At 44.9% G+C, this 17246-nt stretch overlaps 1 protein-coding gene and 1 long non-coding RNA gene across 2 annotated transcripts in view; one reads left to right on the forward strand and one right to left on the reverse strand.

The window, feature by feature from the left end:
- The window catches only part of ttn.2 (titin, tandem duplicate 2), a 285809-nt gene that overhangs the window by 242073 nt on the left and 26490 nt on the right, over positions 1 to 17246 (forward strand). Inside the window, exon 207 of the mRNA XM_049484655.1 lies at positions 33 to 17135. Coding sequence (XP_049340612.1) covers positions 33 to 17135 — 17103 coding nt within the window. The remainder of the gene's footprint in view (positions 1 to 32; positions 17136 to 17246) is intronic.
- The window catches only part of LOC111194932 (uncharacterized), a 53626-nt gene that overhangs the window by 5790 nt on the left and 30590 nt on the right, over positions 1 to 17246 (reverse strand). The window lies entirely within an intron of this gene.

A 17246-nucleotide genomic window follows, 5' to 3' on the forward strand; every position in this document is an offset into this window, starting at 1 on the left:
CATTTAAATAAATATATCCTCCTTAATTCTAGATCCTCCTGGGCCCCCATCCAACCCAAGAATTAGCGACACCACCAAAACAACGGCGACATTCAACTGGGGTAGACCCTTCTACGATGGTGGACTCACTATCACAGGATACACTGTTGAATACAAAAAGGACGGAGATGACGACTGGGTCCTAGCCACAGCTACTCCCCTGAGAATTAATGAGCTTGTTATTCCTAACCTACAAGCAGGAGGCAAATATAACTTCAGAGTGAGCGCAATCAATTCAGAAGGATGTGGAGAACCTGCTGAAATTGAGAAGATTGTTGAACTTGTTGACCGTGAAGAGCTCCCTGACTTTGAACTTGACGCAGAACTTAGAAGAACACTTGTTGTTCGTTCAGGCGGCTCTATTCGTCTGTTTGTGCCAATCAAAGGTCGTCCAACTCCAGAAGTTACCTGGACGAAAGAAGATGTTCCCCTTAAAGGACGTGCCCACATTGACACTACAGAGTCATACACTTTGGTAGTTATCCCTGAGTGCACAAGATATGACGCCGGAAAGTACGTCTTGACGTTGGAGAACGTTGCTGGAAAGAGGACAGGATTTGTTAATGTCAGAGTTGTGGACACGCCAGGACCTCCAGTCAACTTCAAGCCAAGAGAAATCACCAAGAACAGCATCACTCTTCAGTGGGAGATTCCTCTTATCGATGGTGGATCTAAGATCATTAACTACATTGTTGAGAAGCGTGATGCCACCAGAAAGGCCTTCACAACTCTCACAACCAACTGCCAAAAGTGTTCCTACAAAGTCCCAGATTTAGAAGAGGGAGTTGAATATTATTTCAGAGTTTTAGCTGAAAACGATCGAGGCATCGGTGAGGCGGCAGAAACACCTGAGCCCATCAGAGCTTCTCAAGCTCCATCTGCACCAGCCAATCTGATCGTTACTGATGTGTCTAAGGACACAGCAACCCTTGCATGGACCAAGCCAAAACATGATGGTGGTAGCAGAATCACTGGCTATGTCATTGAGGCCCAGAAGAAGGATTCTGACCAGTGGGTCCATGTGACAACGATAAAGGCTTTGGACTATACAGCTCCAGATCTAACAGAAAACATGGAGTATACATTCCGTGTCTTTGCTGTGAACAGCTCAGGTAGAAGCGAACCTCGTGAAAGCCGGCCAGCTGTAATTAGAGAACAGACCACGGCGCCAGGATTTGATCTTAGAAGCGTCTACCAGCAGGTGGTAGTAGCCAAAGCAGGAGATAACGTGAAGGTAGAAATCCCTGTTTTGGGTCGTCCAAGACCATCTGTTGTCTGGAAGAAAGAAGATCAGGAAATTAAACAGACACAGAGGATCAACATTGAGGACACAGCGACCTCCACAATCCTCAACATACGTGAAATCAAGAGAAAGGATGGAGGACAGTATTCCATGACAGGAAAGAATATCCTGGGAACCGTGACCGAGACCATTACTGTCCAAGTACATGATATCCCAGGAGCTCCAACAGGACCAATAAAGATCGATGAAGTGTCTTGTGACTACGTACTCATATCATGGGATGCACCAGAGAACGACGGTGGAGTTCCTATCAACAATTATATTGTTGAAATGAAGGAGACTACAGGCACCTCCTGGGTGGAGCTGGCAGCAACCGTGATCCGTACAACGTTTAAAGCTGCACGTCTCACAACTGGAAATCAGTATCAATTCCGTGTTAAAGCGCAAAACAGATACGGTGTTGGCCCTTTCATTACATCAGAACCTGTACTTGCTGCTTATCCATTTGATGTACCAGGCCAACCTGGAATCCCACAAGTCACTGCCTTCACCAAAGACTCGATTACAATCAGCTGGAACGAGCCTTCTTCAGATGGTGGAAGCGCAATTCTAGGATATCACATTGAAAGGAAAGAGAAAAACAGCATTCTCTGGCAGCGCATCAGCAAAGCCCTTGTTGTTGGAAACATCTATAAATCATCAGGTCTTATGGATGCTATTGCCTATGAATTCCGTGTTATTGCTGAAAACATGGCTGGTCTAAGCAGGCCAAGCAAGCCGTCAGAGATGGCGTATGCACTTGATCCAGTAGATCCTCCAAGTCAACCAGTGGCAATTAATATAACCAGACATGAAGTTACTCTTCAGTGGACAAAGCCAGAAGGAGATGGTGGCTTCCCAATCACTGGCTACAACGTGGAAAAAAGAGAATTGCCCAACGGCCGCTGGCTTAAAGCTAATTTCAGCAATATTCTTGAGACCGGTTTCACTGTAAGTGGTCTGACAGAAGATGCTTCATACGAATTCCGTGTCTTCGCAAGAAATTCCGCTGGATCTGTCAGCAAGCCATCCAAACCTTCTGAAGTCATTATCTGCAGAGATGACATTGAAGAACCAAAACTTGATGTTGATGCCAGCTTCAGTAGCGTTGTGGTGGTTAAAGCAGGAGACGTCTTTAAACTAGATGCAAATGTTACTGGCAGACCAATCCCGTCTTTGGTATGGACGAAAGATGGAAAGGAGCTTGAAGACAGTGGAAAACTGGAAATCAAGTCTGCAGACTTCTACACATGCCTGACCAACAAAGACTCTGCACGGCGAGATGGAGGCGCATTCACTCTGACTGCTAGCAACCCTGGAGGATTTGCTAAGTTCTTGTTTAACGTCAAAGTCCTTGACAGGCCTGGACCTCCAGAGGGACCACTTCGTGTCACAGACATGACAACAGAGAAGTGTATTCTGTCATGGCTGCCACCACTGCAGGATGGAGGAGCAAAGATTGAGTACTACACCATTCAGAGACGTGAAACAAGCAGACTTGCATGGACGAATGTCGCCACAGAATTACAAGTCAACCGCTACAAGGTTACCAAACTGCTGAAAGGAAATGAATATATCTTCAGAGTCATGGCAGTGAACAAATATGGAGTTGGAGAACCCCTAGAGTCTGAACCTGCTGTTGCTACAAACCCATACGTACCATCTGATCCACCACAAGCTCCTGAAGTAACAACCATTACAAAGGATTCTATGGTGGTGTGCTGGGGACACCCTGAATACAATGGAGGAAGTGCAATAAACACTTACGTCATTGAGAGAAGGGACAAAACTGGTCTTCGTTGGGTCAAATGCAACAAAAGATCGGTCACCGATCTGCGCTTCAAAGCGTCTGGACTTACACCAGGTCATGAATATGAATTCAGAATCCTTGCTGAGAATGCTGCTGGTTTGAGTGCACCAAGCCCAACAAGTCCATTTTATAAGGCATGTGACACAATATTCCAGCCGGGACCTCCAGGAAATCCAAGAATTTTGGACACAACCAAGTCATCTATTACTGTTGCCTGGAATAAACCAGTTTATGATGGTGGTTCAGACATCACAGGATATGTTGTTGAAACCTGCCTGCCAGAAGAAGATGAATGGACAATTGTCACTCCAAGGGCCGGTCTTACTGGAACTTCATTTACCATCACAAATCTAACTGAAAACCAGGATTATAAAATCAATATTTCTGCTCTGAATTGTGAGGGTGTTGGAGAGCCTGCATCTGTTCCTGGATCCCCCAAAGCAGAGGATAGATATCTTCCTCCTGAGATTGAGCTTGATTCCGACCTTCGTAAAGTTGTGAACATTAGAGCCTGCAGCACATTGAGATTGTTTGTGCCAATCAAAGGAAGACCTGCACCAGAAGTTAAATGGTCTAGAGAACATGGCCAGCCTCTCGACAGAGCAGCCATTGAGATCACACCATCATTCACATGCCTTGTCGTTGAGAATGTTGACAGGTTCGATGGTGGAAAATACATGTTAACTGTGGAAAACAGCTCAGGAAGCAAAACAGCATTTGTGAATGTCAGGGTACTTGACACTCCAGGGGCACCACAGAATCTCACAATTAAGGATATCACGAAAGATTCAGTCTCACTCATTTGGGATCCACCCATTATTGATGGTGGATCAAGAGTCAGGCATTACCTTGTTGAAAAACGTGAATCGACAAGAAAGGCGTACTCTATTGTAAACGCATCCTGCCCCAAAACAAGCTGGAGAATTGGTGATCTGCAAGAGGGCAGTTTGTACTTCTTCAGAATTTTGGCTGAAAATGAATATGGTGTTGGCCTCCCAGTGGAAACTACTGAACCGGTCAAGATCTCTGAAAAACCTCTTCCTCCTGGTAAAGTGACTCTTAAAGAAGTAACAGGAAGCAGTGTTACTCTGTCTTGGGAGAAGCCAGATCATGATGGTGGAAGCAGAATATCAGGATACATTGTGGAAATGCAAGGAAAGGGCAGTGACAAATGGACCCAGGTCACCACTGTTAAAATAACAGAGGCTGTGATTGCCGGTCTGACTCAAGGTGAAGAGTACTCTTTCCGTATTTCAGCAACAAATGAAAAAGGAACAAGTGATCCTCGTCCACTCAGCGTGCCAGTGGTTGCAAAGGACCTTATTATTGCCCCCACATTTAAGATGTTATTCACTACCTTCAGTGTACTTGCAGGTGATGATCTCAAGATAGATGTCCCTTATGCTGCTCAGCCCAAGGCAGCAGTCACCTGGCTCAAGGATGGAGTTGCTCTGAAAGAAACAACAAGAGTAAATACTGAAGTGACTGATAAGCATTTGTACCTTCTAATCAAGGAGGCAACTCGAGATGATGTGGGTTCATACACTATCAAAATTGTCAATTCGGCTGGAGAGGCTACAACTGACATCACTGTTGTTATCTTGGACAAACCTGGTCCTCCAACTGGTCCAATTAAAATCGATGAAGTCACTGCTGAGAGTGTGACACTTTCATGGCAGCCACCAGAGTATGAAGGTGGCTGTTCAATCAATAACTATATCGTGGAAAAGAGAGACACGTCTACAACAAACTGGCAGATTGTGTCAGCAACAGTGGCAAGAACAACAGTTAAGGCTGCAAGACTGAAGACCGGCTGCGAGTATCAATTCAGGATCGCAGCTGAAAACAGATATGGAAAGAGCTCGATCCTGCTGTCTGAGGCTGTGGTTGCACAGTATCCATTTGAGGTCCCAAGTGCACCAGGAACCCCCACTGTTCAGTCGGTCACCAAAGAAAGCATGGTTGTTGTTTGGAACAAGCCTGGCAGTGATGGTGGAAGCAAGATTCTGGGCTACCATCTTGAGAGCAAGGAGAAAAACAGTCTCCTATGGGTAAAGCAAAATAAGACAATTCTTCCAGACACAAGATTAAAGGTCGGTGGTCTTGAAGAAGGCATTGAGTACGAGTTCAGAGTTTACGCAGAGAATATTGTTGGTCTGAGCAAAGTCAGCAAAGTGTCAGAAATCCAGGTAGCCAGAGATCCTTGCGATCCTCCAGGCAAACCAGAAGCAGTGATTGTTACCAGAAATGCTATAACACTAAGATGGACAGCACCTCAGTTTGACGGTGGAAGCAGGGTCACTGGATACGTTGTTGAAAAGAAGGAGTTGCCTAGTGGACGCTGGATGAAGGCTAGTTTCGCTAATGTCATGGAAACTGAATTTGTCGTCAGTGGACTGGTGGAGGAACAGCGGTATGAATTCCGTGTCATCGCAAGAAACGCTGCAGGCGTGTCCAGTGTTCCATCTGACAGTACAGGTGCTATCACAGCAAAGGATGAAGTGGAGCCACCTATGATTGACTTGGATGCAAAATACTCTCAGACAATTGTTGTTAATGCTGGAGAATCTTTCAAGATTGATGCTGGAATTCTCGGCAAGCCTATTCCTTCAGTTCACTGGATCAAAGCCGGAGAAGAACTTACAAACGCAGCAAGACTTGAGATCAAAAACACAGACTTCACCACTTCTTTAAGTATCAAAGAGGCTATCCGCGTTGATGGAGGCCAGTATACACTGCTGTTGAAAAATGTCGGTGGAGAGAAATCAGTAAGTGTCAACGTCAAAGTTCTGGACAGGCCTGGGCCACCAGATGGTCCTATTTCAATCTATGGCGTTACAAGTGAGAAATGCTCCATTTCATGGAAAACGCCTTTGCAGGACGGAGGCGCTGAGGTATCTCATTACATCGTTGAAAGAAGGGAGACCAGCCGATTAGTCTGGACTGTTGTAGAATCCAAAGTGCAAACCCTGAACTTGAAGATTACTAAGCTTCTGCCAGGGAATGAATATATCTTCAGAGTGATCCCAGTCAACAAATATGGAATTGGTGAGCCTCTGGAGTCTGATCCAGTTATTGCTGCAAATCCATTTGTTGCACCTGGACCACCAACTGATGTAGAAGTATCCAACATCACAAAAGATTCCATGGTTGTTACATGGGAAAGACCCTCTAGTGATGGAGGTAATCCAATCTCAGGGTATGTAATTGAAAAGCGTGATAAAGAAGGCGTCAGATGGACAAGATGCAACAAGCGTGTTGTCAGTGAACTGCGCTTCAGAGTCACAGGTCTTCTGGAAAACCGCAGTTATGAATTCCGTGTGTCTGCTGAAAATGCAGCAGGAGTTGGCAAACCAAGTGCTGCCACTGTCTACTACAAAGCACTGGATCCAATCTTCAGACCAGGTCCACCAAACAACCCCAAGGTTATTGATATTTCTAGAACATCTGTTGTGCTACAATGGGGTAAACCTATTTATGACGGCGGTTGTGAGATTCAAGGTTACGTTGTTGAAGCTTGTGAGGGCATCTCTGATGAATGGACAACGTGCACACCACCCAGTGGAATCACAGAAACAAGATTTGAAGTTAAAAAACTGTTGGAAAAACATGAGTACAAATTCAGAATTTGCGCCATAAATAAGATTGGAGTTGGTGAAAATGCTGATATCAAGGGATCCATACTTATGGAAGATAAACTGGAGGCACCAGACATTGATCTTGATGCTGACTTAAGAAAGATGATCACTGTCAGGGCCGGAGGATCTCTCAGATTGTTCGTTCCAATCCGAGGCCGACCTGCTCCTGAAGTGAAATGGGGAAAAGCTGATGGGGAAATAAATGAGACAGCACAGATCGACATCACAAGCAGTTACACCTCTCTTGTGATTGAAAACATCAATAGATTTGACAGTGGAAAATACACTTTGACTTTGGAAAATTCAAGCGGCAGCAAATGTGCGTTCATCAGTGTCCGAGTACTTGATACTCCAGATGCACCCGCAAACTTCCACGTAAAGGAAATAACAAAGAACTCAGTTACCCTGACATGGGAGCCACCATTGCTGGACGGTGGAGCTAAAATCAAGAATTACATTGTTGAGAAGCGGGAGAGCACAAGGAAAGTATACTCTGCTGTTGCCTCCTGCAACAAAATGACATACAGAATTGACCAACTCGAAGAAGGACGCAACTACTTCTTCAGAGTTGTTGCTGAGAATGAACATGGTATTGGATTACCTGCTGAAACTCCAGAGCCCCTGAAGATCTCAGAAAAACCTCAACCTCCAGGAAAAATCTCTGTAGTAGATGTTACACGCAAGAGTGTCTCTTTGTCCTGGGAAAAACCAGAACACGATGGAGGTAGCAGAATCTCCCACTATGAAGTTGAGATGCAAGCCAAGGACAGTGAGAAATGGTCTCTGTGTGCTAGTGTTAAGGCTCTTGACACCATCGTCACCAATTTGGCCCAAGGAGAGGAGTACAATTTCAGAGTAATTGCTGTTAATGACAAAGGAAAGAGTGATCCCAGACTTCTAGCACATCCAGTAGTTGCAAAGGACCTTGTAATTGATACATCTGTAAGGACAAAGCTCAGTACCTACAGTGTACAGGTTGGCTATGACTTGAAAATTGAAGCCCGTATCACTGGTCATCCAAAACCAACTATCACATGGACTAAAGATGGCGTGGCTCTGAAACAGACCACAAGAGTTAATGTCACAGACACTCCACACCACACAACTCTGTCCATTAAAGAAGCAACAAGAGACGACGGTGGTATGTACAACATCACAGTGGCCAATGTACTTGGACAAAAAGAGACCACAGTTGAAGTCATCATACTTGAAAAACCAGGTCCACCAACGGGTCCAGTTAAGATTGATGAAATAAGTGCAGAAAGTATGACACTATCCTGGGAACCTCCAACCTACACTGGAGGTTGTCAGATATCTAATTACATTGTACAAAAGAGAGACACTACTACAACCAACTGGGTAGTGGTGTCAGCAACAGTAGCAAGAACTACACTTAAGGTTGGAAATCTAAAAACCGGATCAGAGTACCAGTTCAGAATCTTCGCTGAGAACAGATATGGCAAAAGCTACGCAATTGATTCAGAACCAGTGATTGCTCAGTACCCATTCAAAGAGCCAGGTCCCCCTGGAACTCCATTTGTGTCAGCATTCACAAAAGAGTCTATGGTCGTTGAGTGGCACAAACCAGTTTCAGATGGTGGCAGTGCTATTCTTGGATATCATCTTGAGAGAAAGGAAAAGAACAGTATTCTGTGGACGAAGATAAATAAAACTCTTATTCAAGACGCAAGATTTAAAACATCACCACTGGAGGAAGGTATTGAATATGAGTTCAGAGTCTATGCTGAAAACATTGTCGGAATTGGACAAAGCAGCAAAGTTTCCGAGGGCTGCGTGGCACGGGACCCATGCGATCCACCCGGTACTCCCGTCCCAATAATTGTGACGAGACACTCAGTCAAACTCAGGTGGACTCCGCCCGAATATGATGGAGGAAGCCTGGTGACCGGGTACGTTGTAGAGAAGAGAGACCTTCCAGATGGTCGCTGGATGAAGGCAAGCTTTGCAAACGTTCTTGACACTGAATTTACAGTGACCGGTCTGAAAGAGGACTCAAAGTATGACTTCAGAATCATTGCCAGAAATGGAGCTGGATCAGTCAGCAAGCCTTCTCAATGCACTGGATCAATTACAGCCAAGGATGAAGTTCAGCCACCAACTTATGAGGTTGACTCAAAATACAGCCAGATCATCACTGTAAGTGCAGGAGAAACATTCACACTGGAAGCATCTGTCCTTGGAAAGCCTGTTCCAACAATCCAGTGGTTCAAGGGTGATGTAGAAGTTGAGAATTCAGCAAGAGCTGAGATAAAGAACACCGACTTCACAGCAGTTCTTGTTGTTAAAGATGCCATCAGAGTTGATGGCGGACAGTACACTCTGCACCTTACTAATGTTGGTGGAACTAAATCTGTGCCTTTTAATGTCAGAGTTCTTGATAGACCTGGACCTCCTGAAGGACCCATAACAATATCTAACGTGACAAGTGAAAAGTGCTCGTTATCTTGGCTTCCTCCCAGACATGATGGTGGTAGCAGTGTTTCTCATTACATCATTCAGAAGAGAGAAACAAGCCGTCTTGCTTGGACTGTAGTGGCAAGCGATTGTGGAGCAACCATGTACAAGGTCACTAAGCTTCTTAAAGGAAATGAATACATCTTCCGCATCATGGCTGTGAACAAATACGGTGATGGTGAATCTTTGGAATCTGCTCCAGTAATCATGAGAAATCCATTTGTTCCTCCTGGACCTCCTCAAGACCTGGAAATAACCAATATCTCAAGGGATTCAATGACCGTCTGCTGGACCCGTCCTCAGACTGATGGTGGAAGTGAAATTGCCAGTTACATTGTAGAGAAGAGAGACAGAGCCGGAGTCAGATGGACCAAATGCAACAAACGTAGAGTCACAGACCTTCGTTTCAGAGTTACTGGCCTCACAGAGGATCATGAATATGAATTCAGATTATCTGCAGAAAATGCTGCTGGAGTTGGACAACCAAGTCCACCAACTGTGTATTACAAAGCTTGTGACCCCACGTTCAAACCAGGCCCACCAACTAATGCACACGTTGTGGACACAACAAAGAACTCAGTGACCGTTGAATGGAGCAGACCAATTTATGATGGTGGCTTGGACATCCAGGGTTATGTTGTAGAGATCTGCAAAGCTGATGAAGAGGAATGGATAACATGTACTCCACCTACTGGGCTAAATGCCACTAAATTCAAAATAACCAAACTTACAGAGCACCAAGAATACAAAGTCCAGATATGTGCTCTGAACAGACTAGGTGTCGGTGAGCCAATTGCTCTCACAGGCACAGTGAAACCAGTAGATAAGATGGATCCTCCTGAAATTGAACTAGATGCTGAACTGAGAAAGGGCATTGTGGTCCGTGCTGGAGGATCTATGAGAATCAACATACCCTTCAAGGGCCGACCCACTCCTGAAATTAACTGGACTAAGGATGACGGCGATCTTCCATCTAAAGCCCAAATTGAAAAGGGTCTGAACTACACCCAGCTCTCAATTGATATCTGTGACAGAAACGATGCTGGAAAATATACTTTAAATCTGGAAAATAGCAGCGGTAGCAAGTCAGCCTTTGTTTCAGTGAAAGTACTGGATACTCCAGGTGCTCCACTAAACCTGACTGTCAAAGACATCACAAGAAATTATGTCACTCTTCTTTGGGAGCCTCCGCTAATTGATGGTGGTGCAAAGATAAAGAACTACATCGTGGACAAACGTGAATCAACCAGACCAGCCTTCTCTAACATTACTACGAAATGCACCAAGACAACCTTGCGCGTTGGCGATCTCACCGAAGGTGGCATTTATTACTTCCGAGTCATGGCTGAGAATGAGTTTGGTGTTGGTCTGCCTATAGAAACAGAAGAATCTGTAAAAACAGCTGATCCTCCTCTACCTGTGGGAAAAGTCACTTTGGTTGATGTTACAAAATCCACTGCTTCACTGTCTTGGGAGAAACCAGATCATGATGGCGGTAGTAGAATTCTTGGATATTATATTGAAATGCAGCCCAAAGGATCAGAAGATTGGGTCATAGCAGCAACTACCAAAACATGTGAAGGTACAGTTACAGGACTTGCCAAGAGTCAAGAGTATCTGTTCAGAGTTTCAGCCTTCAACGAAAAAGGAAGAAGTGATCCAAGGCCACTGGCTGCTCCAGTCACAGCTAAGGATATCACAATTGAACCATCCTTCAAAATAACTTGCAACACATTCAGTGTCCAATGTGGTGAAGACCTCAAAGTAGAAATTCCAGTTAAAGGTCGTCCAGCACCAAAGGTCACATGGACTAAAGACGGACAAGCACTGAAAGAAACAACTAGATTAAATGTGTCAAGCACAGCAACAGCCACCATACTTAGCATTAAAGATGCCAACAGAGAGGACTGCGGCAAATATACAATTACAGCTGCAAACACTGTAGGCACAGTCTCAGAAGAAATTGGCATCATCATCCTAGACAAACCAGGCCCACCTGTTGGACCAGTTAAAATCGAGGAAGTAAGCGCCGACTTCGTTGTAATTTCTTGGGAGCCACCTGTATACACTGGCGGTTGCCAGATAAACAACTACATTGTGGAAAAACGTGACACCACAACCACAGCCTGGCAGATAGTTTCAGCCACTATTGCTCGTACAACAATCAAAATCTCTAAGCTAAAAACAGGTTCAGAATATCAATTCAGAGTTTCTGCTGAAAACAGATACGGAAAGAGCACAGCAATTGACTCAACACCTGTCGTCGTTAGTTATCCTTTCACAGAACCTTCAGCACCTGGTGCACCATTTGTATCCTCAGTGACAAAGGATCATATGGTTATTGAATGGAAACCACCCACCAATAATGGAGGCAGCCCTATCCTTGGGTATCATCTTGAGCGCAAGGAGAAGAACAGTATTCTCTGGTCAAAACTGAACAAGCTCCTACTTACCGACACTCGACTCAGAACAAATGGTCTTGAGGAAGGCATTGAGTATGAATACAGAGTGTTTGCTGAAAATATTGCAGGAATAAGTCCATCTAGCAAGGTTTCAGAAGCTGTTGTTGCACGTGACCCATGCGATGCCCCAGGAACTCCTGAAGCTATTGTTATCACAAGGAGCCTTGTAACAATTCAGTGGACGAAGCCACAATATGATGGAGGCAGTGTCATCACAGGCTATCTTGTCGAGAGGAAGAAATTGCCTGATGGTCGCTGGATGAAGGCCAGTTTTACAAACATAATCGACACCCAGTTTACAATCACAGATTTAACAGAAGGTGACCGATATGAATTCAGAGTAATTGCAAGAAATGCAGCTGGTATCTTGAGTGAACCATCTGAAAGCACTGGACCAATTACTGCACAAGATGAGATTGAGGCACCTTCAGTCTCCATGGAATCAAAATTCAAGGATGTTATCATTGTGAACGCTGGTGACACCTTTACCATTGATGCAGACATTGCTGGCAAACCACTCCCTGACATAATGTGGTTGAAGGACGGAAAGGAAATTGACAGTGCTACTCCAAGAATGGAAATTAAATCCACCATTACCCGCACTATTTTAACCGTCAAAGACTGCATAAGAGTAGACGGTGGACATTTTGTCCTAAGTCTCAGCAATGTTGGTGGAACAAAACAGGTGCCTGTCAATGTCAAAGTTCTGGACAGACCCGGTCCACCAGATGGTCCTCTGAAGGTAACTGGTGTCAGAGCAGAGAAATGCTATTTACACTGGAGCCATCCAACACACGATGGTGGAGCAAGTATTTCTCATTATATTATTGAGAAGAGGGAAACCAGCAGGCTGTCCTGGACTATGGTTGAACCCAAAATCCAAGCTATCAGCTACAAAGTCACCAAACTCTTGCCAGGTAATGAGTACATCTTCAGAGTCATGGCAGTGAACAAGTACGGTATTGGTGAACCACTAGAATCTGATCCAGTCCTTGCCAAAAATCCTTTCAAGACACCTGGTCCACCTTCAACACCAGAAGCAAGTGCAATCACTAGAGACTCAATGGTCCTTACATGGGAACGACCAGAGGATGATGGCGGTTCACAAATTGAGGGCTACGTCTTGGAGAAGCGTGACAAAGAAGGAGTCAGATGGACAAAATGTAACAGGAAGAGACTAACAGATCTGCGCTTTAGAGCTGCTGGATTAACAGAAGGACACTCATACGAGTTCAGAGTATCTGCTGAAAATGCTGCAGGTGTTGGCACCCCAAGTGAACCATCTGAATATTACAAAGCTTGTGATGCAATCTATCCTCCCGGCCCTCCAAGCAATCCCAAAGTGACAGACTATTCAAGCACAGCTGTTACCATTGCATGGAGCAGACCCATTTATGATGGTGGTGCAGCAATCTCCGGATATATTGTTGAGAAGAAGGAAGCCAGTGACGATGAATGGATCGTGTGTACACCACACACTGGTGTACAAGGAACACACTTTACAGTGAAAAAGCTGAAGGAAAATGCAGAATACAACTTCCGTGTTTGTGCATTTAATATTGAAGGTGCAGGAGATCATGCTGACGTTCCAGGTTCTGTTATTGCTGCTGAGAAAATGGAGGCACCTGAGGTGGAGTTAGATGCTGACCTGAGAAAAATGGTGAATGTTCGGGCAAGTGCAACTTTGCGCTTGTTCGTCACCATCAGAGGAAGACCTGAGCCTGAAGTTAAATGGACAAAGGCAGAAGGTACCCTTACAGAACGTGCACAAATTGAAGTCACAAGCTCTTACACCATGCTGGTCATTGACAATGTCGACAGATTCGATACTGGCAAATATGTTGTGACTCTGGAAAACAACAGTGGCACCAAATCTGCTTTCGTTAATGTCAGAGTCTTGGACTCTCCAAGTGCTCCGGTGAACTTTGTGGTTAAAGATGTCAAGAGAGATTCAGTACAGCTTCAGTGGGAGCCACCACATATTGATGGAGGAGCCAAGATCACCCATTATATTGTGGAGAAACGTGAATCCAAACGAATGGCATTTACAACTGTGAGCAACAACTGCGTCAGGAATTCCTTCAAGGTTGACGATCTCCAAGAGGGAGGTGTTTATCACTTCCGTGTCCTTGCTGTGAATGAACTTGGTGTTGGGTTGCCTGTATCCACCACAGAGCCAGTCAAAGTTTCTCAAGCACCTTTACCACCTGGCAAGGTCACACTTGTAGATGTAACTCGCCATAGCGTAAGTCTCTCATGGGAAAAACCAGACCATGATGGTGGTAGCAAAATCACAGCCTACGTTATAGAAATGTTGACCAAAGGAACCGATAAATGGACAGTTTGTGCTACAGTCAAGGCCCTGGAAGCCACAATTGAAGGTCTGACAACAGGAGAAGAGTACTCATTTAGAATTACAGCTGTTAACGACAAAGGAAAGAGTGACCCCAAACCCCTATTAGCACCTGTTGTAGCTAAGGACATTACTATTGAACCAATTATTGACTTACTATTTAGCACTTACAGTGTTAAGGCTGGGGACGACCTTAAAATCGATGTTCCATTTAGAGGCAGACCTCACCCAGAAGTGGTATGGAAGAAAGATGCCCATTCACTGAAGCAAACAACTCGAGTAAACGTTCTGACATCTAAAACATCTTCTAAGATTGTAATTAAGGATGCAACAAGAGAAGACTCCGGAAAATATGAAATCACACTAACCAACTCTATTGGTTCCAAATCGGCTGAAATAACCGTTATTGTTCTTGACAAACCAGGCCCACCGGGTGCCATCAGAGTAGACGAAGTGAGTGCTGATTTTGTCTCACTATCTTGGGATCCTCCACTTTATGATGGCGGTTGTCAGATCAACAACTATGTGGTTGAGAAGAGAGATACAACCACCACAACATGGCAAATCGTTTCGGCTACAGTGGCACGGACATCAATTAAAGTGTCTCGTTTGACACAGGGAACAGAATACCAGTTCCGCATTGCTGCTGAAAACCGTTATGGCAAGAGCCATGCTGTTGACTCTGCACCAATAGTTGCTCAGTACTCCTTCACAGCACCTGGAGCTCCAGCTGATCTTCAGGTCGCTCATGCCACAAAATCAGGCATGCTGGTTACATGGAAACGACCAGCCAGTGATGGCGGAAGTCCTGTCATCGGCTATCATGTGGAATGCAAAGACCAGAGCAGCATTCTTTGGACAAAGATCACTAGAGGTCTTGTTGCTGAAACTCAATTCAAGGTAACAGGTCTTGAAGAAGGCCTCTTCTATCAGTACAGAGTATATGCAGAGAATATTGCAGGCATTGGACCATGCACAAAAGCCTGTGAGCCTGTTGCTGCAAGAGACCCATGTGATGCTCCAAGTCAGCCAATTGTGATGAACATTACAAGAACTTCGGTTTCTCTCACCTGGACGAAACCTGAAAATGATGGCGGAGCCAAAGTGACTGGTTACATCGTTGAGCGCAAGGAACTTCCAGATGGTCGCTGGTTGAAGTGCAATTTCACCAATCTCCAAGAAACATACTTCGATGTGACAGGCCTTATTGAAGACATGAGATACGACTTCCATGTGATTGCAAGGAATGCAGCTGGTTTACTCAGTGAGCCATCAGAGGGCACAGGTCCTGTTACAGTAAAAGATGACGTGGATCCACCCCGTATCACAATTGAGGATAAACTCAGACAGCTGGTTGTAGTAAAAGCAGGAGAAATCCTGAGAATCGATGCTGAAATTTCTGGCCGTCCACTACCCGTGACTTCATGGACAAAGGATGGTAAAGAAATTGATGCTAAAGCAAGAGTGGAAATTTCTTCAACACTAACAACAACCACACTGATTGTTAAAGAATGCATCAGAAGAGACTCCGGCCAGTACGTACTCACATTACAGAACGTTGCTGGAACCAGATCTATAGCTGTGAACTGCAAAGTCCTTGACAGACCTGGACCATCTTCTGGACCACTGGATGTTACTGGTTTGACAGCAGAAAAATGCACACTAACATGGGGACCACCCCAAGAAAACGGTGGTGCTGAGATTCAACACTACATCGTAGAGAAACGTGAGACAAGCCGTCTCGCCTGGACCCTCGTCTATGCAGATATGAAGGCCACAACATGCAAAGTGACAAAACTGCTTAAGGGCAATGAGTACATTTTCCGAGTTCGGGGAGTGAATAAATACGGAACAGGTGAAGCTCTGGAAAGTGATGCTGTTAAGGCCCTGGATCCATTCACCGTAGCTGCTGCACCAACATGTGTTGAAGTCACAAATGTAACAAGTGAAGCAATGACAATCTGCTGGGAAAGACCTGTCTCTGATGGTGGCAGCAGTATCAGTGGCTATGTGATTGAAAAACGTGAAAAGTCTGGTCTCCGTTGGGTCCGTGTCAACAAAAAGCCTGTGTATGACCTAAGGGTCAAAGCTTCCAATCTCCGCGAAGGATGTGAGTACGAGTACCGCGTCTACGCTGAGAACGCCGCAGGTTTGAGCAAACCAAGCACACCTTGCCCATTGACAAAGGCAGAGGATCCATTATTCTTGCCATCTCCACCAGCTAAACCAAAGATCATCGATTCCACCAAAACCACAATTACACTCACTTGGAACAAGCCACTGTTTGATGGTGGTTCTCCAGTCACAGGGTACTCAGTTGAGTACAGGAAGACCAACGATGAGGACTGGGTTGTTGGAGTTGGACACACCAAGAACACTGAGTTCACAGTTGTGGGGCTGACATCAGGAACAGAATACGTCTTCGTGGTTAAATCCATTAACAAAATTGGACCAAGCGAGCCAAGTCCAGAAAGTAATCCACAGATAGCAAAGGACAGAGAAGATGAGCCCGTTTTCCTCATTAGTAATGAAATGAGAAAGACCCTGATTGTCAAAGATGGCAGCTCGTTCACTTTAAGAGTCCCATTCAAGGGCAAGCCAGTCCCGAATGTGATGTGGAACAAACCTGATGTTGATCTTAGAGTTAGAGCAGCAATTGATACCACTGACACTTGCACATCTATCACAGTTGAGCAAGCGACAAGAAATGACTCTGGCAAGTACACTGTGACACTTCAAAACGTCGCTGGAACATCTACGCTAACGCTGAGTGTAAAAGTTTTGGATTCACCCGGACCACCTGCCAGTATTGGAGTAAAGGAAGTGACCAAAACCTCTGCAACTGTTACATGGGACATGCCAGAAAATGAAGGCGGTGCTCCCGTCAAGAACTACCTTGTTGATCTGCGTGAGGCAAGCAAAAAAGGATGGACCAGAGTGACTGATAGCTGCCCCCGGCTTACCTACAAAATAACTGATCTTCAGGAGGGAGGTGTTTATTACTTCAGAGTCACTGGTGAAAATGAATATGGAATTGGAGTACCATTGGAAACCAAGGAAGGAACTAAGATTACAGGTATGTTATTGTAAAAGATGACTACCATAATAGCTAATGATGCATGAATAAAATAATTCTCATGTGTATTTGCATTTACTAATTGTATTTTAATCCAAATATCACATCATT

Source organism: Astyanax mexicanus, chromosome 11 (genome assembly GCF_023375975.1).
Source record: "Astyanax mexicanus isolate ESR-SI-001 chromosome 11, AstMex3_surface, whole genome shotgun sequence".
Classification (NCBI taxonomy): Eukaryota; Metazoa; Chordata; class Actinopteri; order Characiformes; family Acestrorhamphidae; genus Astyanax; species Astyanax mexicanus.